The 25,903-nt window shown below is 42.5% G+C and overlaps 1 protein-coding gene and 1 long non-coding RNA gene across 8 annotated transcripts in view; both read right to left on the bottom strand.

The window, feature by feature from the left end:
- Positions 1-25,903, bottom strand: part of FBLN2 (fibulin 2) — a 104,874-nt gene that overhangs the window by 53,043 nt on the left and 25,928 nt on the right. For all 7 annotated transcript variants that reach the window (XM_080607047.1, XM_080607048.1, XM_080607049.1 and 4 more), the window contains one exon: positions 22,847-24,314. In XM_080607047.1, coding sequence (XP_080463173.1) covers positions 22,847-24,227 — 1,381 coding nt within the window. In that variant the 5' untranslated portion in view covers positions 24,228-24,314. The remainder of the gene's footprint in view (positions 1-22,846; positions 24,315-25,903) is intronic.
- LOC308200765 lies at positions 6,081-22,840 on the bottom strand. Its single transcript, XR_013955786.1, has 2 exons — positions 7,040-22,840; positions 6,081-6,694 (listed from the first exon to the last, which is right to left on the bottom strand). It is a non-coding gene; the product is annotated as an uncharacterized lncRNA (long non-coding RNA).

Below are 25,903 nucleotides of genomic sequence, written 5' to 3'. Positions count from 1 at the left end.
TAATATTAAATACCAACAGAAGTGAGGAGAAGACTTCCAAATACAATTTTGCTTTCCATCCTCTCCTCCTCTCTAAAAAAAATCCCATGTTATAGTTGCTTAATTGCCTAGAGTCAGGAAACTGTTTTGTCTTGCAGCTTTTCAACGTTTTGTGTCAATTTACACAAAAAAGTTTAATAACATCAATTGTCACTGAGAATCAATGATAAAAAAGTTTTTACAAACATCTCTAAACTGGGGTTAATACATAAAAAACAACTGCAAGCAAGGAAAATGCACTGGCATTTAAACACAGAAGATTACATTAATTCCCAGGAGCTGACATCTTACTTCAAACAACCTCAGCCCAAGATGAGCAAGAGCCCAAACTGCCCCGTTTTCTGCCAGCAACAGACAGATCCAACTTGAACGGAAAGAGCACTGATAGGTAAGATTTTCTAAATGCTACTTCCACGGAATAGTTCCAAAATGCTTCATATTTTTAAGAAATCAATTACATTTGATATTGGTTTCACATCCAGTGATACTTGCTAAAAAGAAAGACTTAACATTTTTAACCCTTGAGGTAATATTTTCACAATCCAGACCAGTATAAGAGTTATGAGTTGAACTTACACACCATATACACAGCACCATCCATTTAACTGTTGCAGCAATGTAAGTGATCTGAAATTTGACAAAGATATGCCTACAATCAGCAATTTAAAAATATTATTATTGATTATAACCACAGTCAGAGCCCAGCAACTGCTTAACCTCTCGTGTGTCCATTTTCTGCTTTTGTTTCTTTAAATTCTAAGGACAGACTGACTGACACTAATTAGAATGACTTCAAGCAGAGGAGACTTTCCCTTCAAAATAGCCATAAATTTGAATCCCAGCAGTCTAACTCATGATAATCTCTCTTCATGCAAATCTTGAAAATCTTCCCAATGCCTTAAGAACTGTTTCGGCTGCTAGAATAAGGTACTGCTCCCATTCATGAAGTTATATGCAGCATGGTTGATATCATCTCCATTTCATACAGATCTTTTGGTCCTATGACTCTTTCCTTTGTCACCTCAGTGAAACAAGTGGGTCTATCACACATCACCTTTATGGATTGCTTTTTCAAAAGTAGGATCCAAGCTAACATGCAACTTTTTCTGTTGTTCTGTTTTTAACATATTGGCAAAGTATTTTTCCCTTAATAGTGGCACTCTTCACTTACCAGAGCTGGGGCAATACAAATCTCCTCCAAATTCCTCCTTCCCTCATAAAAGATTATGTAATTGTTCATGTTTTATGAAAAAACATTCATTTTCTTTTTGTAACCAGCAGGATTTGAGGAAACTAAGTTATATGGATAATGACAGAAGATAACAATGTGGGGCTAATGTCCCGCCATTCTGACAGCAGCTTGGGAAAGACTTCCTCTAGACAACGAGGCAAAGCATTTACACTGAATTCCCACGCCCCATCTCAAGTGAGGGCTGCTGACCCTCATGCCAAAGCTTGCACATATGCCCAAGGGAGGGGAGGCTGCAGGATGGCTCCTGCATGGGAGGTGTCAGCAGACTCCTCGAGCTGCAGGGGCAGAGCAGCGCCCCTGGGTCCCGGGATGTCCCCCTGACACCAAGCGGGAGCCCCACATGCTGTCCCTGTGGGCCAGGGCCCCAGGCTGCGGGGGGCTCCAAGGGAGGCTTCAGGGCCACCGGCTCGCTCTGCTCTAGAGCAGCCCACACCTCTCCTTCCACCGGGGAAGGAGCCAACAGATGAGCCGCTCGAGGCAAAAGTTATCATTTGAGTGATCCCACCCCTGCTAACCCTGAGGGATTCATGCAAACTTAGTGCATTGTTCTCTTGATTTACTACAACTGTGCAAGGCATTCCCACCTTCCCCTAGAAGACTTGGCTCGACTAGCTCCAGCTCACAGGTATGAGCATTGTGTTAGCCATGATTTACTTCCACACAAAAGAAACATCTTGCATACTTACAAGTTTATTTCAGCAGGAAAAAAAAAAAAAAAGCCATATGTCTCATTAGATCTAGATTACTGCACTTTCCACAGCTTAATCTGACATCAAGAAAAATGAAAAGGGCATAGATCTGCCTTGTCTTATAGTGCATGTCTTTTGAATGACATTGCCAAGGATTATAACTGTAAATAAGCCATAATTGGAGCAAACTGAAGGACACAGGATTAAAAAAAAAAAAAAAAAAGTGATGTCCTGGAAACCCTGGAAAGAAGTCAATGTAAGAACTACATGTACTAAGTTACTTTCTGAATTCCTTAAAAATGGATAAAAACTTCACCAAAAATCTTCCACATTTTCCTTGCTGTTTCTTTTTATGTTTCTTCATAAATATCTGAGAATTTTCAGTGCTAAATAAACCAATGTCTGCAAAATGGAGATGATGGAGCAATTACTTACCTAGTTACCTTGACAAAATACACTTTTGTATTCTTCTGCTTTTTTTTTTTTTCATAGGATTTCACAAACTGCAAACGACATAAGTGGGATCTTTACCTGTAGGGACTGATGCTGCTTATCATCATACAGTATGCAAGGTAAGTCACTTTTCTGTCCATTGATTATTAATAGGAAGACCAGCCTTAAACCTGTGATGAATAAGTACCATGACAGCCAAAGCAGGGATTATGAATACCTCTCCAGTCACCCCAATCTCTACTCTGCAAGCCTCATAGCAGCTTTAAGCCCTGTGCTTTTGCTTTGTCAGACTGTTTGCTGTAAGCTGTTTGCTTTGCCAGACAGTAAGAAGACAGAGGTAACTTTCTCCCTTTTCCTCCTGCCTGAAGAGCCTGGATGGATGACCTTACCTCTGGCTGTACTAACGTGCAAGCAATCCAGATAGTCCTGTGCTGGCCTCCTTGTGACACTCACCACTGAGTTAATCTTAAATTCCTGATTAAAAAACAAACAACACTAAATGCTGTTAGGGCCCCCCCACTGGAACAGCATGCAGATTCTCCTCTGTTCTTTTGGCTTTTTCCCACTTCCATGCCTCATGCCAAAAAGAAATGCCCCCCAGACTTCTCATTACATGGCTTCCTCACAGTTTCCAACCTTAGGCATTTTTTAAGTTGTTAGGCAGATTTCTGGAGGAAGTTGGCAGAAAGATAGAGATAGGTGAAGCTCCAAGCTCCTGGCAACGCTCACAGGGCAGAGGCAGCTGACCGCAGTGCCTCTGGGAGGACCAGAGGATGCCAGGCATGGCCATGCTACAGACACACACAAACCCTTCCCTGGAATACACATATGTATATTTTTTAAATATCTACCCTCCCATAACTCTGCCTGCACAGCCAGTATTTAGGACAACTAACACCCTTATTTAAGTGCAAAGTAGGTTTTGGTATTTTTAAAACCAGTAGATCCACATCTTCTCACACACAAAGTTTTTTCAGTTCAGAGACTGGGAGAGGAAAAGCAGATTTGCTACGCTTTGAGATACCCCCCTCTCCCTCCTTTGAGACCCCTTCTGAGCCCTGAAGGAAGGAGTGCTCGCCCTGAACTGGTTCGTCTGAGATGGAGATGCCTCTCTTCCCAGCCCTGCAGCACAACCTGCACATGCCCGGCACCAATTCGCTGCTGGGGGAGCTCAGGTGCTGAGCACCCACACACTGTCTCTTCCCCATGCAGCTCATTTCAGTTCCTATCTTCCCTTTCAGAAAATTTCAGCTGCAAATATCAACTGTTTCCATAGCTGCAAATACGAACTGTTTCCACAACGAACTGTGTAAGTTCATTAGTTAACTAAAGCTATGTTCATTTTCCACACAGACACACAACATCGCTCACTGTTTCAATCACAGGAAATACCTGACCACATAGGAAATAACTCTGTCTGCCTCGGCCCTCCCAAAATCAGGCTTTACAATGCCAGGAGCCATCTTCTCACCCCCTCCCAGTGGGAGGATTTTGTATCAAACTTCCTTCAGCCTGGAAGCAGCCCTGGGCAGAGGGCTTCTCACCCTGCAGGTCCGCAGAGCCGAGCCCGTGCAAGCCCTTCTTTACCTGGGCACAGATGTGGTGCGGGCACAAAGCTCTCACATCACGGGGTTTGCTTAATGAAGCAGCATTATGTTTAAATACTTCGTATTTCTCTCGACACACCTTCAGGTGTTCTTTTTGATCACAGCACGGTGACATTTCACCGGTGATGCTAGAGGACCGAGTGGATTTGCGCTGCACTGCACTGTGCAGCAGGCTTTCTGTGGCCACAGCCCCTGCTGCTCAAGTCACACAGATAGGTCCAGTGATGAACAAGTTCAAAACAGTTATCATAACATAACTCCTTCAAAAATAAAGATATTCTTAAATCTTCTTACATGTCTGCTTCTGCAAACGGCCAAAACAATGACAAAAATAACGTACGGGTATTCATACAGCTGGGAATCATTTAACAGTTCCTTCTAGCTATTCCAGTTCCACCAAGTATCAAACATACAGTAAAAGTTTCTTACTCTTCTGTTACGTAACAAGTGTATTCAAGGTCAAACTCCTTTAAAACCTGTGAAACTACCACAGCTACCTATCCAAGAGATAACAAATCCATTACATTTGTAAAAACACAGACACGAGGTGACAAACTGAAGTTTTAAAGTGATAGAGAAACCTGCTTATCTGCTATTAAAAGGCAATTCAGAAATAAATTTCTCATCTTGTCGAACTGAATTTCTAGCAAACTTAGTTTTTAAATGCCACTAAATAAATCTCGCAAACCTCAGACTCTTAATTTCTTGATTGGATGTGTAATAAATACCAGGGGCTTGAGGTAATACAATAAGCAATAGGGCTGAATCATTTTTTGGCCATACAAAGAGGAGATAATTTAAAAACTTTACGTAATTTTACCAGACTGACAGCTGAGGTAACTACCTCAAATGACAGATATATCTAAAGCCATGTATGAAGCATGGCACTATCCCAAAACTCCTCTCTCTATCATCGTTCATTGAGGGAAAGCTGTTATCAGTGTGCAACTTGTAATACTTGAACCTTTTGTCAGTATGGAAAGAAAACCTCTACCCAAATATGATCTAAGAAGCTTAAATAACTGCCAGTAATATAAGGAATAGGAAAGTCAATTAAAACCAAAGATCTTGTATCGCATACCCCATAAATATATACCCCAGGAGTCATCTTGGAGTGTAACTCCAGGGAGTACAACCGGAGCACTGATTCGGAGTGCATAACCGAGGTAGCAAAGTGAGAGGTTGTGCGGCACACCCAGCACGGACAAACACGTCGCGTTAGCAATGCCCACGTCAGTGAGACCTGTCTGCAGCCGTGCCTCCGCCCCAAGGGCTCTGGATGCAGCCACACTGGTGCATCCCGCATAAAGGCACGTAACAAACCTGGGTAGTGCAGCCTTCAAACCCACGTAGTCAACAAGGACCTCTCTGAATCCTGTGGTTTTGTTACTCAGTGCTTCGCCCACCAGTCAGCTTTCTCAAAACTTTCTGTTTCCCTATAAACGTCAGTAACAATCTCAGACCTTGTTACAGAGGTGATAGCTGACACATGCAGGCTCCATACAGACCCACTCCCATCACTTTTAACCCTTCAGAGTACAGTTGAATTGAAGTAGGATGCACAGATCACTCTGGGAATTTATTACACTGGCCAACTGCTCACAGAAAATCTGGAAGGAAGAAAGTTTTGTTCCTATTACAGATGGAGATAAGGACTCAAAGAGTTTACAGTTTTGCAATCTGAGCTTCTGAGCTGCAGACTCAAGATCTGAGACAACCTGAAAACATGAATTGTGAATTTTTAACTTACACCAACATGAAATATGAATTTTTAACCTACAACTTTCTTAAAACTTGATTTAAATTTAAAAGTGTAGCTAGCACTGCCAGTCATTTTTACACTGGAGGGAGAATGAAGTCCTCAGCAAGGCATACATTTTCACAGCACAATAGCATCAAGAGAAGATTCTGATGATAAAGAAGCTGAGTCAGATCAGAAATAGACAGCTTGAGAGCATCTGCAAAGCAGAATGGACAAGATCTCTGCTGTGATGAGTCACCAGAGATATGCAGGAAATGAGGATCACTCAAAACAGGAACAATTATCACAGCAACATAATGTTGTTTAATGGGAAATTAATGTTTTATTCAAGTGATGTTTGCTAGATGTAATTCCTTGTATCCAAGCAAGTCTAGAACTCCAGCTCCACCTTTAAGACTTGGATCTGATTTTCAGCTCAGTTATGATCTCCCAGAGTTGCACAAGCCTCACAAACAACACACTGTGCTTCTTCGCAGGCTGGGAAGCTGAACACTATAAATTGGATTTATCATATACAGTGTGATATAGACATGGAAGAGAGGGTTTTTTTTTGTAGATAGATAGATAAAAGCTCTGTAGAAGCAAACATTCATCCCAATATATGGTATAAAAGATAAACAAGCACTATAAAGTCTTCCATAGAGTTTGAGAAAGACCAAACCACAAAGAACATTCAGCTCCAGTCTTATCCAGAAATGTAAACAGTTTAAGGGGGTTGGTTGTTGTCCGCAGCCTGCAAGTAATTAAGCACTAATTCTCTACCACCTACTGAGCAAGAAATTGGAGAGGAAACATGACACAATGCTAAGTATGCACTTTTCAGGCCAGGCTCAACTGATGTATTCTGTCCATCTCCATCGTCTTCGTCAGACCAGTACTGATTTGCCCTCCCCTGTAAAAATGAACAGATGAAAACAGGAATCTCCAAAGGCAGAACCACAGATTTTTATCTCAAAGTAAAAAGATTCCCAGTGTCAACTGAAATTGTCCTGATACATCCAATGCCACCCACAAAGCAGAAGGATAGGGTGAAGCATTTCCAATTCCCTTAACTGGGACTCATTTGCAATAGCCAAATCCTTGAAAAGACCTTCATCTCCTCTCACCAAAACATTTTCATGTTTCCACTTTATTTGCAGATTCTTTTTCACTGAAAGAAGATGAAAGGTTTAGCGGCCTTATCTATAATTAGACACACATTTGCAACACATTCCTGGGACAAATAAACTGAATTTACCTTAATAGAATGCTTTTATCCAGCTGAACTACTTCAAATTTGCTCCTGTTTTGTTGCACAGTAACATCTACAAAATAAAAATCAAGCTCAGTCCCAGGAAAGCAGCACTCCGTGGCATTTTTTCGAGCTTTACGGACCCCCTGGGACATAAAAGAGGAAAACTTATGAAGCTTGAAGGATTTTTTCCCTTCCCAGAGTCTCCAGGCCTGCGTGAAGCCCTGCCGGAGCCGCCCAGTGACGACAAGCACACCCGCATCCTCTGCCTCTGCGGCGCGGCTGAATCACCGACCGCGGCAGCGCGAGCTTCGGCATGACTCCTCAAACCCACTCAGGTTTCATCACTCAGGTCCAAGTTTTGCTTTGGCGGACAGACTGAAAGCTCGGTCCAGACCTCTATTTTCAATTTAGACAAGTATCCATGGCAACACTGGTACTATTTTAAACCATTCCTATTTAGCCGCCTCCAGGTTGAAAGTGAAATAGAAAAAATACCAAGCCCACCCTATCACCCACTCCTCTAACAGCTCACAGCGTGTGACAAAGTGGGGCATACCTGTCAGCTGATTTACCTTCCCGTACTAAAAATTTCAACAATGGTCTGTTTTCTCTCTTCAGTGATTTCCGTGGGTCTGAGCAAGAGAAATGCCTTAATTTGTGTTTCACACTCCAAATTTGCCTTACTCCTCTTCAGGTGCTCTTTGCAGCAGTGACATTTTTGGGCAGCTATATGACTCCAGGGGATGAAACCTTTACAAATCACCTCCAATATCAAATTAGCTGAAATAAATTTTAAGATCCGACATGCCTCCCTTCATTTTGTAGGTGACATCCAAGGCATACATGCCTATGCTGGAGTACAAGATGGTTTTAATTCGTCTCCTTTACAAGCATGTGTGGCACAACGCTTGACGAGCAACTTTGCCACATGCTGGATTTTCACTGTGTCCTTGTACTGAACAATACTTGCTGCAAAAGGCAGAAATTTGTCAAATTAAACAGTTTGCGTGACTGGTAGTTACGGAAGAAAAATGCAGGCAAGTCTGAGCTGTGAGAAATGTCACAGCCAAACGCGAAGCCAGGTGAAGCCTGTTTACATATTCACTCTCATTATCAAGCTGCAATTAGAAATGCAGAACCCCATGTGTTGTTGGTTTTGCAAACCAGGAGCTACTTTACATTACTTTGAAGATTTTCTCAGTCTTTGGGCTCAACTCAGTTACCAAATCAAAGGCTTCCTGTGTCCACAGGGATACCTTATGGTACGGCGGACCTCCAACTGCCAAACCTATGGGGATCTCTGCAACACTACACTTTCAAAGAACATGATTAAATTTTCCATCTTTTTATATCTTAAGTCTTTATACTGAGCTAGCAAGTCTAAACATTCCTGTGCACACTCCTGTGGCACCATGCAAACCTGTGGAGTAATTTTGCCAGTTAAAGACTCCTGCTTATAAATCTCCTTTTTGCAGTTACGTAGATGGTGGCAGTGGCCATCACTGGTGCAGAGCCAAATGCCCCATTCTTGACAGACTGACTCAGAGAACACATTAGGAAGTATTTTAGTGCCTGACAGAGGGTTTTTGTTTGTTTGTTTGTGTTTTGTTATGTATATACAAGTAGCTGAAAGATGCTCAGCAGTTTCAAAGTCAGAAACCAAGTCTTTCTACCAAGGAATAAGAAACCAGGAGGAAACCAAGACAAAGGCATTTTCCAGTCTGATCACAGCTCCCCAGCACACAGCTTGAAGTTACTTTGCACTTTTTTAAGGCATTTGACACCCAACAGAGGCACGCACAATCCATATACCAGTGTTAGCTGTATTTACACATTCATTCTGCATGCTCTCCGTAATTTTGTAATGAACACCAACTTCAAATTTCAGACTCTAGCTCAGCCCATACACCTATGCATGCACGTACAGCTGTCTCCTTACTGCTCACCAGCTGTACACACAGAGCAGCCCTAAAACTGGTCTGCAGGAGCCTGCATATAGTCTTCGAACTAGATCAAGATAGGGCATAGATAAAGCCTGAACTTCACCCTTTCGGTCCCATGTGAAGCACTGTTGAACAATCCTGCTCTGTACCACTAGCTCTAGCAGAGCAGCAGAGAAGGAGAGGCATGTTATGAAACCAGATAACCCGCTTTCCATTCTTGGGAGAATGGCAACACAGCCCCATGGTACTGAGCGTGCTATGGCTACGATGACAGAGATATCGGTCCTCTTAACAGCATTGCTAAATTGTATTTTCTTTGCACTGCAGCAACACTCACTGCGTATTTGTCATCAGCTCTGGTAGTTTCCAGGTTCTGAAGTCTGGAGCAGATTCAAGCAGCAAAAGAAAATCTCAGCAAGGTGGCAGCAAACAGTCAGCCAAAACAAACAAGATAGGTTTAGAAAACCTCTCTAGTTCATCGTTGAGAATAGAATCAAGCACCACTTCAGCAGTGTGACCCTCTCGCCTTCCAGGATATGGACTAATTCCTTCATCTTGCAGCATATACATATTTTAGTATCTCAGCATTAAAGAATATAAAACATGAAAGTGTTGTAAAGATTTCTTCATTCATATGAAGACCTACCTGCGTTGCAATTGCACTAACGTAAGGCAAGATTTGCTCCTTGAACAACAGTATTCTGACCTAGGATGACGGCAATACACAAGGACTAACGTATTTATGAGATAACGCAATTACACTAGGCTTGCAGAGTGGTGGAATAATTGGTGGGTATCGCTCTACTATTTGAAAAAGTAGAGCTACAGTCATCTGAAAAACTGACCTCAATCCATACGCTTGTGGTCAGGCGCATGATCAACTCTGGGGGAGTTTGGACTTTTCTACATGAGATTCAAAACACAGAAGTGTGAACATCAGTTCTGTTGTACTGGCAGGAATGGGAGAAGCATATTCATCAATCAATACCAGTTCTTTTTTTTACTAAAGGAACACAGCTTGGCTTGTAATGCTGGACTGGAAGGCACTGAGCCCTTCATGCCTGTCACAGGAAGAGGGGCTCATTCATGACCGTCAGTGCCACGTTGCGCCATGTGCTCAGTCGGCACTATCAACGGCATCCCCATAAACATCCATTACCCAGACATTCAAGTGGTGGAATTTACAAACAAGAAGACAAATGGTTATAATAATATATTTGTATAGTGATCATATGTTTTACGAGGTATTTGCTTACTGTAAATTAACTGTAAAATCTGGTAGAGGAATTTGAGTCTGACAGGAAAATAGACAGAAACAAGCTTTTTTTTTTTCTGCAAGGAAAACCTTGTGAAGTGAGACCAACTCACTTCATCAACATACACTGTAGAACATAAGGAGTTCTTCTTTAAAGATAGCTTTTTATTTCTAGGATTTCTAATGGTTAACGGTCACCCTTTACTATTTTACAGTAATATAGGAGGAAGTAATATGCCTAAAACGAGTGTATAGCTTACTGGAACTAATGGGGCTAATATCACAATTGACAGGACAGGATTCGATCTTCAAAGTCTTATTTCAACAAATGTTACTGACTCCATTTAGAAGCTGAATAATAGTGAGTAAACTCTCTGAAATATCTGGGTCAGGTTTCAAGACCTAATAAAGGTCAGATCCCACAATCTGTAGGAGTGCAAACAACAGTGCTGGTGAAGCATCCCACCTTTGAGATCACTGCCATTACCTCACAGATGAGCTGCTTGCTCTGCCAGGCCGTTTGGGCACGCTGCAAGGTCAGCACTCACCAAAGAGAGAACAGGGATTCAGGACTGAAGGTTAAAGGAAGATTCGTTTCAGCACTGAAGTGTATAACTCATTTAATCTTAGTATACAAGTGAGAGAATAAATAGTAAACCTAAACTGGCTTCCCTTGCCATGTACCAGAATTTTTCAGGATACCAATTTATTCACACTGAGAGGTGAATGTAAGTACTGGTTGACTCCAAAAGTTTCTGTTCACTCAAACTGCTTGGTTAAATCCATCAAGAACAATAAGGAAACCAACAGTGTAACTCTTTTTCACCCAGAGCGGTTAGCTTTCACCTAAAACCAAGGTAGTGAGAGTCTCTGCCTGTCCTGCGATGGATTTTTGGGCATGCCACAGTACAAACCGGCTCCTGTCATCCCTGGGGATGACCACAAAGGGGAAGGAACACGTGCAACAGTGAGATCATTGCTGCCCGGGGCCAAACGCTGGGAAAGGCAAAAGTCTATGTTTCATGAACATATTTAAAGCACATTCATTAGTTTAATGCAACAATGCAAACTTACAAGACCTGTGTTTTGAAAAGTCTATGCATTTATAGCCAATCTCACTAAAAGATACACACAGAAATGGAACTTGCTTGTGACTGCATTCAATCCAAGCTGATTGAAATTAAACATTTATGTAACCTTCTAATGTAAAACTCAGACACCACTGATGTTTACTATACTTCTCTTTTGATTTCAATGCCATGAGTTAAGACAATGCTTATCAGCTTTGATTCAGAACCAGTAAAAGTACAAGTTTTTATCATTAACACACGAGACATTACTTAAGTGTATGTTATCTTCAATAAAAACAGTTACTCAGAGTAAATATCTTACAAAATCGTTTGGCTAGAATGCTGTAGTTTTGAATTTGGAAATGAAAATTACTAGTTTCATGCAAGGCAATTCCAACACAAGGAAAATTAATGCAAATTGCAGAGGAAAAATTCTTGGAAAAGAGGGAAAAATATACTAATCTTCAACAGCTTATAGGCCATAAACAAGAAGTTTTATAGAGGTATCTGTAGACTTGCAATTCCTGCTCGAGCACTGGAGAGAAATAGCCATCAACTTGGTAGTTACTCAAGCATTTGGCAGAGCTGCTCAGCGGGTGTAAGGCTTTCCATGCCACCAAACACAAAATGCATCGACTAAATGCTCTTATCTGAAAGTCCTCTTTCTAGTAATTTCTCAGAATCGTTACTAAAAAAAAAAAAAAAAAAAAAGATGACTAAACTTCATTAAACAAACACAACGTTTCTCATTCTCATTCTGCTTTTCAATACAAAACAGCACCTAAACCTTATGGAAAAACTTGTAAGAATTGTCTGTTTTATATCGTAATCACCATTTGATTAAAAAGACACATTTTCAGTGATGAACTTCATTTTTTTAATGACAAACAAGACAAGCCTGAACAGGAGTCTTCTAGAAAATCTGTCCTCCCCAACCAACATCTGTATCAGGCTCCATAGGCCACCCATTTTTGCCACCAAGCTTGCTGGAGAAGATGTCATGCTCTTCTTTTCAGTTTTTGCTTTTCAGGAAATTCTATTCCCAACTGAAGTGACGTTTGCGTGTCTGGAATCTCTTTTGCATGTGTCATGTGCTATCATCTCACAGTAGTTGGTATTAAGTACAACAAATTCTGTTACAAACTACTGGCAGCAAAATAAAATTGTTTCCTAAGACCCTTTAGGGGTGCCTCAATCAGAAACTGATATTTCACTTCATACAAGATGTATAACCCTATAATGTTAATCAATTTAACTTGTGCTCAGAAAATGATTCCAGTAAGTAACAATATATTTTAAAAGTCAAACAGAAGGTAACATACAAATAGTGAGAGGTAAGAAGAAAAGGAAACTGAAGTACACCCAGATGTTCTTTTTGCAAGAACTCATTCATTTTCTTCTCAATTCTGTTCCCTGTGTATGAGCCAGTTCCAGTCAGACTCCAGCTCCTCTGCTCCAAACACAGCTGAAGTTGTTGCTCACAGTGAATATATGGAGAAGGTGAATGCTATTACAGCTCAATGTCAGACCGTAGACCTCAGACTGTTACTGAGCTTCTTACTCAAAAAAAAAAAAAACAAAAAAAACCCCACTAAAAGCATCTTTGTGATGTACTAAGACTGGGATATATTGGGTAAACTGCTTTAAATTTCTTGGACTATGCAGCAGTCAGGGGTGCCTCTCCTCCTCCAACCTGCAGCTGTCAGCATGCCCCAGAGTGCTGAACCAAGGTGAAAGGACACATTTCCTTAAACTGCAAAGCCACCACAAACGTTGGCTCCTCCAAGACTACGGGAAGGGAAGGAGGTGACAGGCAGCACAGGTGGAGGGGGTAAATCCCTTACAGTGTTCTGTGTCAGCCAAGACGAGCAGGGAAGGTAACACAAGGGAGAAGATGCAAATTCTTCTTTTTGAAATAAAATTTTTACATAGCAACCTCATACAGAATAAAGCTCATCCTAAACACATACCTTATGTACCCTTGAGACATATTCACCAACTACCTTAGTGGAAAGGCGTTTAACACTGTATACAAACCTATTTCTTGCACAGCAGAGGTCACCGGAGGTGTAAGCAATAACTTGCACATGACTGGTAACAGTAAAGGCTACAAGGTTTCATGTGATTATTTTCTTTATTTTTAAGATTATATTATACACGCACAGAGCAACAGTTCGCAAGAGCATCAACTTTCATAACATCTTTTAAAAGTTACTGAAGCAAGTCCTCCCCTTTCTTGCAACTGTTTATACTGTTAATAGGTTTTAAACCCAGAGTTGTTGGAGCCATAAACATTTATTTTAGTACTCGGTAATTCAAAACTACAATCAAATACCTCTGAGCACTTGTGAATACAATCGGCATCCCTATGGCTCACAAAACAGCAAGCACTCAATAGCAAGGAGGGAGAAGGAATTATTGGTTCACGTTTTTTCTAAATCGCTCCTTTTTTGGTGTATAAAGGGGTTGAATAAGTCTCAGTCAGAACTGTGCCCAGCATGACCAGGCTGCCAAGGGGCAGGCAAGACAGCTCGGCACGCCACCCGCACACCCCCGTGAGCCTGAGAGCCCTTGGTCCCCGAGCTGCCTGCATCAGGCAGCTGCCTCCCTGTAATGCCCCAGAGCACCCGTGTTAGCAACTGTCTACCACTTAATTAGGCACTCCATCATCATCAGCGGGTCCCAGTGATGGAGTAAAACCCAGTCATTCCACCAGGCAGTGAACAATTGCAGACCCAAAGGCTCTCTAATGTCACTGCTTGCAAATGCGTTCGCTGCAATGTGCTTGTCGGAGTCACAGGCACATAACGGCACAGCAAACACAAGTGGCCCAAGTGGGAGCTCCCTGGCCCCCCAGGCAAAGGCAGCAAAGGGGGCAAGTGCAGTGGAGGTTTGCTGAGCCTAACCATGGCCCAATTACTCCCTGCCCCGTCCCTCACTCAGACTTTGGCTTGGTGTCAACAACACCAGTTCTTTGGGCTGGTGTTTTAGGATTTTTGGTGACTTTGGAAGAGAATTGGTCATCTCAGGCATAGCATGGATAGACTGGGAATAGTCAATAAAACATAAAACCTGCTCACACATAAGGAGATCTTTATAAAATTCCAATTACTGCTGGCTTGTTACCTAAGAATCCCTGAGAGGTAAGAGATATTGCTTGCTGTGAGGCCCAGGGTAATGAAATTACAAATCCTTTCATGAGTAAGCATATGCTAGAAAGCTACATTTATTTGGCTTACATATTTGAAACTGTTCAAAAGGTTATTGTCTCAAAAAATCTGGATCAGAAATTACTAACTACTTCTATTTGCTTCTCTAACAGGGAGCTATACTCAGTGTCATTTTTAATTCCTCAGTGATCGATTATAACACTCCAAACACTACTGCAAAGAAGTCTCATTTAAATTCTGTTTTCTTAAGAAGTATGAAACATGCATACAGAAAATACTCTCAGGTACGTACTATAAATAAACAACAAACATCACTCCTCTGAGAAACCTGGTGAGCCCAACAACCTTGTCTTTTCAAGTGCTTAATTAATTTATATAAGAAGACCCCCATCTTACTTCCATAGTTTGTCTCCACCATGTTTTAATTTCAGAATTGAGATCAAATGTTCTTCAAAACACGTATGAAACTAACATCACAAAAGATGGATGATGTTTAGCCCTATAAAATAGGTACACAGCATGGGTTTTCAAAAATATTTTGATGCCTAAGGATTTTTAGGTTAGGTTACTACATGTCATCATAGGATAGATGCCCAACCCCAGTTGGATTCGTTATTTCAACATACGGGAATTAAACTGTCTTTGTACCTAAATCCCATGAAGTTTTCATGTCTGAAAACCCCTGACTGTGTCCACTATCGTTGTGGAAGACCTGTCGCACGCAAACACTGCCTTTTGTGCTTGTGCCAGTAGTGCGGACGTACACTCCCCAGCTGGGTGCGAAAGCTTCATCCTGTTTCACTTTTTCTTGAAACACTCTGACACTCCCCTTGGTGCCAACACTTACCACAATGCATTTCCTTATAAAATGAATTCTCCAGCCAACTGAATGAATAACAGCACTTGTGCTGCAGGGAAAACAACTTGGTGTAGAAGATGCGCTATCAGTGGATGAAAAATCTGAGTACACCACATCATTGCACCAGATGCTGAGAAATAGATCCTGCTCTTCAGGGTGTATCTAATGAAGGCAAGACTAGCAAGATCTGAAGGAACATGCATGTTTGTCCCACCTTGTACTGCACATCACACCTGCCAGCCATCATCCATAGTAATTCACATCCTTATTCATAAGATCACACCAAAGTGAGAAGCTGCTATCTTCATTTTATGAATAACACAAGAAGACAGAAAACCACCTTCGCAAACATCTCTAGTTTCTAGATTGGCAGGTACTGGGGTTTAAAAAGAAAAAACTTGTGCCCTGAGCATTTCTGTAAGTTGCTTAGGTTCTTAAAAATTTGCGTACATCTGACTACAACAAAGTATTTAGCAAAGCATGGAGCAGAACTTTTGTATTCTGCATACAATGGTCATGCTTTCACCACTTCACAGGTCTTCACATCTTTAAGAAAAAAATTCTCTAAACTATTTTCTCTAAAGATCATGAGCTCCTGCACTATAAAAGACCATAAAAGCCTGCCGCACACAAGTGCTGTTTTCCAGGAGCTCACGTCCTTTGGTTAGTACTCCACTTCGACAAGGAGACTCGGGGACATTACACGATGAATGAACAAGGTGATGAGGGCTTGGGCTCGAGCTCACTAGGGGAATTCTTGCAAAAACAAGACAACAAGAACAAAGAGTAATGCACCAGACTTTGAGAAGCACACTGAAGCCTGGCCAGCTGGAAAGCTAGCAGTGGCTTGGCCTGTAGCAGTTCCCAAAACACAAACAAGCAGGCAGCAGTCATGCAGAAACTTGTCTAGAGAGATCATCTAGGCACAAGCACACACACACACAAAAAATTAACACTGACCCAAAAAGTATGTCCCTGAGCAGGGCAAGTCTGGATACTCAAAACTGAGCTGCTGCCTACAAGCCTGGGCTGGCAGGCTAGATCAGCCCTCCAGATCCATGTTCAAATTTCTTAACAGGGACTACTCAAAGCACTTCATATGGGCCTAATGTTGCATCCACTGAAAGCAGGAGCTTTGGAAAAACCCAGGCCACATCTGGCAGTCCAGAGCCTGGAGATTTGATACCTTTGACTACTGCTTATTTCAGAGTCTGCAAACAATTAGGCTGAATGCACTCCTTTATGTCGCTGGGGCAGAGCTTGGTTTACCCTTGCACCCTGCATTCACAGGCTCATGCCACAAGCAGTGTTTAGCGCACACACACTTGAAATTACTGGTCTCATTAAAATGCAAAGTGCCAAAGGGGCCTCAACCCAGCACAAGTAGTTCCCTTCATCCTGCTCTCACAGGCAGGGCTATCCAGGCCTACTTGTGCTGTTAGATACAGGAAGGAAGACAAATAAAAGGAAAGGACAGGGAAAGACAACTGTGGTAAATACTGCACCTTGGACGGGTTTCCTTAAAACCTCGCAGGCAGTGAGGCAGCCCCAGCCATGTTTCATGACCCCGTGCCCTGCCTGAGCACAATGTGGGGGTGCGAGGCCTCCACAAACCTGCCGGCTGGGCTGCGCGCGGTCCCCACACAGCTCACGGCTCTGCTGCCACCAGGCCCACGGGGCTGGGCAAGGGGCAGGTGGCAGCGCTCAGCCGCAGGCACTGGGGTCACACCAACAACATAAGTGAGGGAAGGGGCAAAGCGGCACTAGAAGCCCCCACATACATGATATTTTTTTATTAGGGAAAGAAATTCCTGATTTTCTCTTTTTCCCACTAAACTGCATCCAGATACTTAATAAGGTAAGAATGCTATCTTTGGCAGAACAGCTAGATCTATTTTGTGGTTTTCTCTTAAAATGCCCCTCTATTTTACAGTATTTCAGCCCTCTTTCTGTAAGTATCTCATTCTGCCTTATACCCCATTCATGCTATCTTACTCTATAATCTTACCATCTCAAAACTATGACTACCAAAGAGACAACTGAACACTGCCACCCAGGGCTGTAGTTCATGCTGATTCATACTTACTGGCCCAGAGACTTTTTCTCCCCTCACCCCGCTCTCCCGAGGTTTATTTTTATTCTTCAGTTATCCTAGTTTCAGGGCTCAAAGCTTATTTCTTCCTATTGCAGAAAGAACTGGGACTGAGCATACAATACACGATTAAGCTTGAGGTAGTTCAAGTAAACATGAAAGAACACTTTACCTAATGCCAAAAAAACAGAAATTAGACTTCATGTTTCCAAAGCTCCATCCACAGCATTCTCCCACCTCTGGTGCATTTTACAGCAGTGGTAGGAAGGACAAAGTGTTGGTGTGCTCAGGGGAAGTCTCAGAAACTCTCACTGCAGGCCTGCTTCATGGATCTCTTTTTCCTCATCTGTCCTTAGTTAGGAAAGTAAAAGACATCTTTCTTCATCAGCCTCAGCACCTCAGCAAGCATGTAGTAGATGAGATGGCTGAAATCACAGCTACATCCTGAGGAGTTACACAAGAGCCTCCCAGTACCTCCTACCTGATCAGGATTCCCATGCAATGAATGCTATTTTCCAATCCACTGATCTCATCTCACAAATATTTACTTGGTGCAATTTACTTCAGTTGGAGAGCAATTATCCTTATCTCTAAAAATGACCATGATAAACTCATCCAGAACTGGTGATTTTTTTAAGTGGAAAAATACCTCTATTCTGAAACACAATGGTTCTAGCTAGACACAAATTGCTATTTGGCCTGCCAAAACCAGAATGCAAATCATAAAACATTCACAATGAGGCTGTTTGCTACCTGAGTTACATTTATCCAAGAAACAGCACTCTACTGGCAGTGCATAGGGAAATGGAAACGAGTAGGAAAATAATAATAAACTTTGACAGTAAGATCTTTAAAGATGTTTTATTCAACCCTCCCTTGTTCAGGGCATTTTTAGGATGAGGAAATAGAGAAATTAAAACTCCCTCTGTTTGTTGCTCTTGCAGTAAATGACAGGATAAGATCAATGTTTGGAAAGAGACTGTATGAAGACAATAGTCTCCATAAATCTCATCCCTTCCCTTGGTAACAGTACTTAATTTACACTTTCTCAGCTGAGTAATCACCTCTACTTTACACTTACTGTTCCTTTAGGAATGGATTAATTAGCATTTGCCACAGAAACTTCCATAGGCCTGTATGTTGCTGAAGAATGTTGCTCTTTAGTCTATGAGCAGGATCTATGACAAGTGCACAGACAGAAGAACAGAGGAAGGTTTCCTCAGCAGAGAGCAGTGCAGGCTGGCACAGAGCTGAGGGTGGCGGAACCCCCTGTGCAGCAGCAGCAGCCAACGTCACCCCTGTCACAGGCCGGAAAACGCCTGCTGGGCTCACACAGCCTTGCAGCGCCACCTCCACGCTTCCTGCCCGGCAGACGGAGAAGCCAGCTCCCCAGAGTCACCAGTTTACTTGTGGGCTTGCTGTGGGGCCTGTCACTGTGACTGTGGCAGTGCCCACATCCTCCCTTGGGGCCGTGAGCACTGCTGCTGCCCCAGAGAACCATGGCACAGGCCCGGCCTCACACAGCACCCAGACAATCAGGCAGACTGCTGGCTCAATGGTACACCTCACTGTATACACCTGCATCTGACAACAACGGCAGCCTTTGGACACAGTTATTCCCATCCCTGGCCGGACACAGCCCAGCACAGGCCTCCTGGCAGCCCTGCCAGGGTCTGCACCTCTTCCGGGGCCCAGCCTGTGCCTCAGCAAGGAAGGAAGGCACGTGCCAGCCTCACAGTCTCGCGCTGAAACACAGACAGAAGTGAGGCACAAAAGGAGAAGGAGCATCTGAATGCAAAATTAGCCCTTCCTGAGCACCAAAGGACTCCACATCGTTTCTACCACTAGATTACATATGAGGCAGCAGAGACTTGGGAGATGAAAGCTCAACTACATATAAAACCAAAGTGAGATACATAAAATATATGTAAAGAAGCCAAGGTTTTAACCAAAGGCATCAGGAATCCAACCACAGCTGAGTTCTGGTGCCAGGACACAGCTAATAGGAAGAACAAATGCAATAGCCATCTACCTCAGGATGAATTTTTAGTGGCAACAAATGTTTCTGTGGAACCTCTTATACTTTTCTAAACTCCAGAGAAAAAGAAATACTAAAATAAATAATAAAATATGTAGAATATCCCTAGAGCCACAAAAATGTATCTCTCAGGGACCTGGGAACCCAAATAAATTTGTGTTTCGGGGGGGGGGGTAGGGAGGCAATTAAGATGAAATTTTAATAACTGTATTGATGATTTGAAGGAATGAAAACCTAAAATAAAGTTCATCCCCCCAAATGCAGACTGATGAGAAAAGCAGGAAAATACAGTTAAGTGCAAAAAGAACCCAAACAATCCCCTAAGCCAGCCCTCCTCTCCAAGGCAGCCGCTGCTGGACAGGCGCAGCCACTTCCAGCCCCCCAGGCTGCCTGCATCGCCCCTGCACACTGCGGGCCCTCTGCAATCACGCTGTGTTCACAGCACCCTAAACACCCTCCCAGAGCTGGAAGCAATGGGGGCCGGCTCACACTGCACCCCAGATAGCTGGGCAGGACCCAAACCCACCTTGGGGCTGCCTGCATGCAGCCTCCGACGACAAGGACACACCCAAGGGCCCCCAGAGGTGTGGCACAGCTTCATTGCGAGGCTGACAGCCCTCATAGAAAACAGCAATACAGCTGCATGGTTTTTAAAGATGAGAAAAGAATGTATTTAGCAATTCTGGCAGATTATGCCGCTATATAGTTAGAATACATACACAAAATTTATGCTTTCATTCTACACCTGCAGGCAAAATTAATTTTTCTTTCAAGTCTGACTAATGTCTTCATTCAGCCTCTATCACCAGCCCAGGAGTCACCAAAGAGACAGAAGATGTATGTGTTTTATTACGTGAAACATATGGATCTACTCACATGAGTCACGGCCACATCAATTAAAACAACAACAACAAAACAAGTGAAAATACAGCAGTCCCTAGGCAGGAGTGTTGGAGCTAGCCATGTCAAGGGAGACTCCCGGTTTTAGGAAAGGTCCTGCAGTTCCCTTACAATGCCTGGGCAGACCTGCTCCCACCAGCTATTCCCTCGAGAAGGTTGGAGCTACCTGGCTGGGGTGGTCCAGAGCACCAGCACCCTTAGAGCTGCACCGCCTACAGCTAAACAGCATGCTGTGCCACTAAGAGCTATTTATTTTCTTTTTTAAATATTTAAAGAATATTGTAAAATATTCTTTAAGTATGTGTGTATATATATATATATATATATATATCAGCTAAGGCAAAAATGACATCTGGTGGTTTCCAAACCTGCTTCTCTAGGCTAGATGATTTGCACCTGACAAGACATCCATCATATTTTATCACTGACCAACAGGAATCACGACCTAATCTAGACCACAGCCAGTCTTCTATCAGCCAAGAAGTTCCTGTGGATGACAGACTGAAAACATCCTGAGGAGACTCCAAAATGTATCAGCTAGCTCTGCAGCCAAGCACTTTCACCCCAAAAAAGCTTTCTTAAACCCCCCTTATTGAAAATTTAAGGACGTTCCACCAATCCCTCATTTTTGAGAGTAAAAAAAAAGGGGGGGGGCAATTTAATTTTAAATAGATTGGGTTTAAATTTCATTAGTCCTAACTCAGACCTAAGTATAATGCAAAGTCTTGATGCACAGCTCAGATCAGATATTGTGTTAGGCTGCAACAAATATAAGGAAAGAGCTTTAAGCACAATCTGCTGGGTAATACTGACTGCAGCTGAACTCAGTGCACAATTTCAGCAGGTGCTTTTTGCCATTTGCATTAGCACAGACACAGGTGTTATAAACAGATCATTTTATTCAGGTTACACCAACTTGAAGGTTGGAATCAGCTCCCTTCCCCCCTTGCATCATCAGCTAGCCACTCCTGTTAGGTTCATCATTCACAAAGTGAAAATACCTAAATGTGAAATAAAATGGGTATCCATGAAGAGAAGGTAGCCCAGAGGTAAGGCTTGGAGCACATTAACTATTCATCAAATCACTTTCAACAGTTTATATCTGCTAACAACATCCCTCTAGATGGTATGTGTGCTCACCTAATGTTTTCTCATTTCAAGTCATTGGGTTCAAACCCTGCTTTCTTTGAGGCTGCCTGGCACACTGCTGTAATGCAGTGAGGTTCTTCAGGTAGGACTGATTTCTAGAGCAGTGTTCTGGTGAAGTCACGTCATCAAGGTCTGAGTTAGATGTAGCTGCTATCAATGATTGTGAAGTCAACGTTTACAATAAAAACATAACTGGAAGTAGAAGACAAAGAGGCTACCATCTTTCATGGATCCTGCATATCTTTTATTTAGTAAACACAGCATGCTGTTTGTGTGGGGACCTAGAACCTCAGCTCCTTCTCCAAATCTGCCCACCTCCTATCTCCCTTAAATTTCTCAAGCAGATGGACTAGGCAGCTCAAGATGTATAAGGGCTACCTAGATAACACAGCAAGAAATATCCCTGTCTAGAGAGCAATCAGTATTCTTTATGGTTTCAGTTCTTTACTCACAGTCTGAGTTCTCATGAGAACATTTTGTGCTACATCTCGAAAAAGGAGATATTACTCTTGATTTGATGAAAAATGAATTGGAAATACGAGCTGTGTATGTGCTAATTTATAGTGATGAAGTTTGCATTCATTACAGTAATGAGCATTGCATAAAGCGTATAATCAACATTCACTGCAGATGTCAAGAAGAATCCAGAGGCAGAGAGGAAATACATACACTTGCCACAGTTGATCATAAACATCATAAACTTCCAGCCCCCAAAAAAGACAAAGCAAGAGGCAGTCCTTTTTCTCCCTACTGGTCCCCAGTTGTATTTGAATGTATCTATCAAATTCTTGCACTAACGAGCTTAGACAGTCTTTCAGCCATAGGATAAATATTGCAACGAATGCTGTAAATATTTTTGTAGCATGCACATTGTCTCCCAGAAGCACAACTGTTTCACTCCTTCCCCCAGTAAAAGACAAAAGCTACAAATATGATTACATTCAGCTGGTAACTGGAGGATCCAAGCAGATAACTAATTAAATCCAATTCCTTTTCTATACAGTAAAATGTTTTTCTAACATCACATTGGAAATGAAGAAGAGCAAGCAATGAAAGGAAAAGGTCAGATTTTAACAAATCATCACCTGAAATAAAGTTAAAACACCAGAAAATACCCTCCACAGTCTGTGAAATCAAAACAAGGCAGGCAATAGCGAAACAGTAGCTACTATGTCAAATGAAACACAAACCATCTTTGGAAAGAGAAAAAAGGTAACGAGATTTGCTTGATTTCTTGTCCATGTGGAGCAGAAAGAAGAAAAGAATAATGAATATGCACCAACATTATTATGCGTAAATGTTATGTAGACATCTACACTAGAAGTAGTTCTTACCTTCTGGTAACCTAGGGTTGGCGTGAATAGAGTTGGGGTCCCCATCTTCCTCAGGATGGTAACGATAAAGCGTCTGTGACTGCTTTTGGGATGACTGACTACGATCTTCCTTTAGAGCAACGGGGGGAGAGGTTGTGGCACTGAACTTTACCTTGGGGAAAGCATTTCCCTCTTGTGTTTCATGGGAAGATTTTGCTGGACTTGGCTCTGTTAAATTCACTTCTTTCAAGCCTAGATGAATACTGTTCCCTGGGTCTTCTTTTCTGGCATGCTTTTTCATTTTAGAGTGTGGGGCTCTTTCTTGCTCATTCCTCTCTTTGTCCCCTTGCTTCCCCTTGGGTCTCCTCTCTGGCTCCCCCAGGTGCTTAGGGGTCTCAGTGGTGGCTGTGGTGTGCTCTGGAGGAGTACTGGTGGTTGCTGGTGCTTCCTTATGCATCACTTGCTGGGGGGATGCTGCAGTGGTTCGGGGCACCCGCTTTCGCTCAATTCTTTCTGTGGCACTGCGAAATTCAGAGGGCAGCTTAGGTGCTGGTGTAGTGAGTGGTACAGTCGTTTCCTCGGCATATGTATCAGCCAGAGCTGAAACTGAAGGAGCAATGCTGGCTGGTAAGTAGTCATAATCCTCACTTTGCTCTTGGCTGATGCTCTCTTGCTCAAGATGGGAAGAGTAGCTCCTGTATTTTTTTGGAGATTCCACCTGGGTGTTGTCTCCTTCTGGAGCCTCCTGGTCGTAGCTGTACGGATCATCGTAGTGCCTCTCTGGTTCATTGTCTTCAGTGTCCATGGGACTCACAGTATTTAAGGCGAACGTGTTACAGTCTGGAAGCTGGTAGCACATCAGCTCACCGCCAGCATTTGGGCAATGGCAAACCTTGCACGGGGGCATGTGGAAGGTGTGCCCTGCTACGTACTTCTGGCCCTCGTGGAGGCAACCTATTCTTCCACACTGAGGGCATCCGTCCGCTGGCACCACCGCGTCAATGCAGTTTGGAGGCAGCTCCGGGCACAGCATGAACTGGCAGCTGATCTTGCCTCCTCCCTTGGGGCACGAACACTCAGTGCTTCCAAAGTCCACGAAGTAAGACTGCCCTTCAGGTACTTTGCCGTTGATAAAGCCCACATTGACACAGTCGTAGTACTGGTAGCCTTCGCACGTGCAGCCGTGCTGCAGGCACGTGGCGCAGCACTCGCCGGGCTCCAGCACATCCTCGATGCAGTTGTCCAGGGGCTGGCACTCGGCGCCCGTGCAGTCCCTCTGTCCATGGGAAATGCTGCTGCACAGCAGCACGAGAAGGACGGCGTTCAAACAGCTCAGCTGCCAGCCCTGGTACCTACCCATAGTCTTCCCAAACAAATACAGCTGCAGTCCAAACTTGCACATTTAAGAGCTGTTGGTTTTCTTCCTAGAAGGCTGTAGACTCAGCTCCGAATCTGCAGTGTTTTCCCGAGTTACCTTTTCTCATAGATCCTAGAGTTATGAAAGAAAACTCTGTTAAAGACTATATTCAGCACATATCCTGTTAAACATTAGAGGTCTTTAAAAGTTGGGACGAAATCCAACATCTGGAAACCTAAGTATGAAATTAATCATAAAGTCTTCCAAGCATTGTAGGCACAAAGCTTGGAGTTGCATGCTCCCCCCCCACCCTCCCTTTTTAAAAAGAAAAGAAAAAAAAAAGGCTGTTATTGTTCTATTTTTAATCTGCTCACAATACATATATATGTTAAAATAAAAAGAAGGCCTTTATACTTCAATGTCTTTTCATTAAATCATTCTTTCTAGCTTAAAAAAAAAAGTGGAGAGATTTTTTGGCAGATAATAAACAAATGCTTACTTCCTCCTCTGTAGATGCAAATTTAAGATATTTAATCTTCATGTTTTAGTTACAAAGACCCAAATCTTAAAGATCTTTCATGCCAAAACTTAGCCTTGAGACTTGAGAATTTGTCTCTACACATGTTAACTCAAAATAAGAGTTTTCTTCTGCCTCCTTCCTTCATTTAGCAATCGTTTGCACTTCAGCCTTCAGCATTAACAGTTATTTTTCTTGCCCCAGCAGTGCTAAAATAGAACTTCTTTGTATATTGCGGTTACTGTGTGGTTAAACGTCGTATTAGCTATCCTGTAATACATATTAGAGGCCGGATCCTCAGCTCACAGAAGTTGGCTCAGCTCCACGGCAGGCCTGTAGTGCACCGGGGGATCGGGTGAGCACACTGCAGTTACAGTAAATACACAACAGACATTTACACCAACTGAGGATACGCCACCAGTGGCAACCGCTTCTTTTACTTCTCACAGCACAAGTACTACTTTGCTTTACGGAGAATTGCTACACTGTGAACAGAATATCTCTATATAAAAATGAAATGAATTGGCATAATAAAAATTCATTAAAATGTGCTGAGAAAAAGAAAGCTGTTTGCTTTTTAATTACTAAATCCTTTGACCATAGAAAAGTTTAACAGTTAAAGGAAATCAGCTGTTGTACTTTACATCAAAAGCATGGTCAAAAACATATACAAATAACAAGGAAAAGTAGATAAAACAGAAAAAAAGTTTGTGTATAGAATTTTATAGAATTTGTGACCTGATTATTTTTCCAGAACCCCTCCCATCATTAAAAAAAATTCAAATAAAGACCCTACATCTTTTATCTAGGGGGTTAAATGTAGACATATCACCAAGAACAATAAACCACACACGCAACAGGAATCTTGCCAGAAAATCCATTCAGAAAGATTACTTCTCCCATTCAAACTGGGCTTCCAGCAAGTCTGCTTAGGCACTGCTGGAAGGTGGCCAGGCCGTGGGAAAAGCGTGCCTGTTCTGATAAGATACGGACAAACTGTGCTAAGAATTTCCACAGTTCTGTCCTGGAATTTGAATTACTTCAGTACATTGTACAAAGATACAAGTCTTATAAACGTAGGGTGTTGGGGGTTTTTTACTACTAATTTGAGTATATTGGTTCAGTATGCTGAAGAATACTGACTGAATGAAAAATAAAAGTAACAGAAAGTATGCGAATGGCTTGGAAGAATCTCACTTTTTCA

This window comes from Anser brachyrhynchus (genome assembly GCF_964034855.1).
Source record: "Anser brachyrhynchus genome assembly, chromosome: 10".
NCBI classification, from domain to species: domain Eukaryota; kingdom Metazoa; phylum Chordata; class Aves; order Anseriformes; family Anatidae; genus Anser; species Anser brachyrhynchus.
Note: the sequence above shows the minus strand (reverse complement) of the source record. Positions and strands in the feature narration are given on the sequence as shown.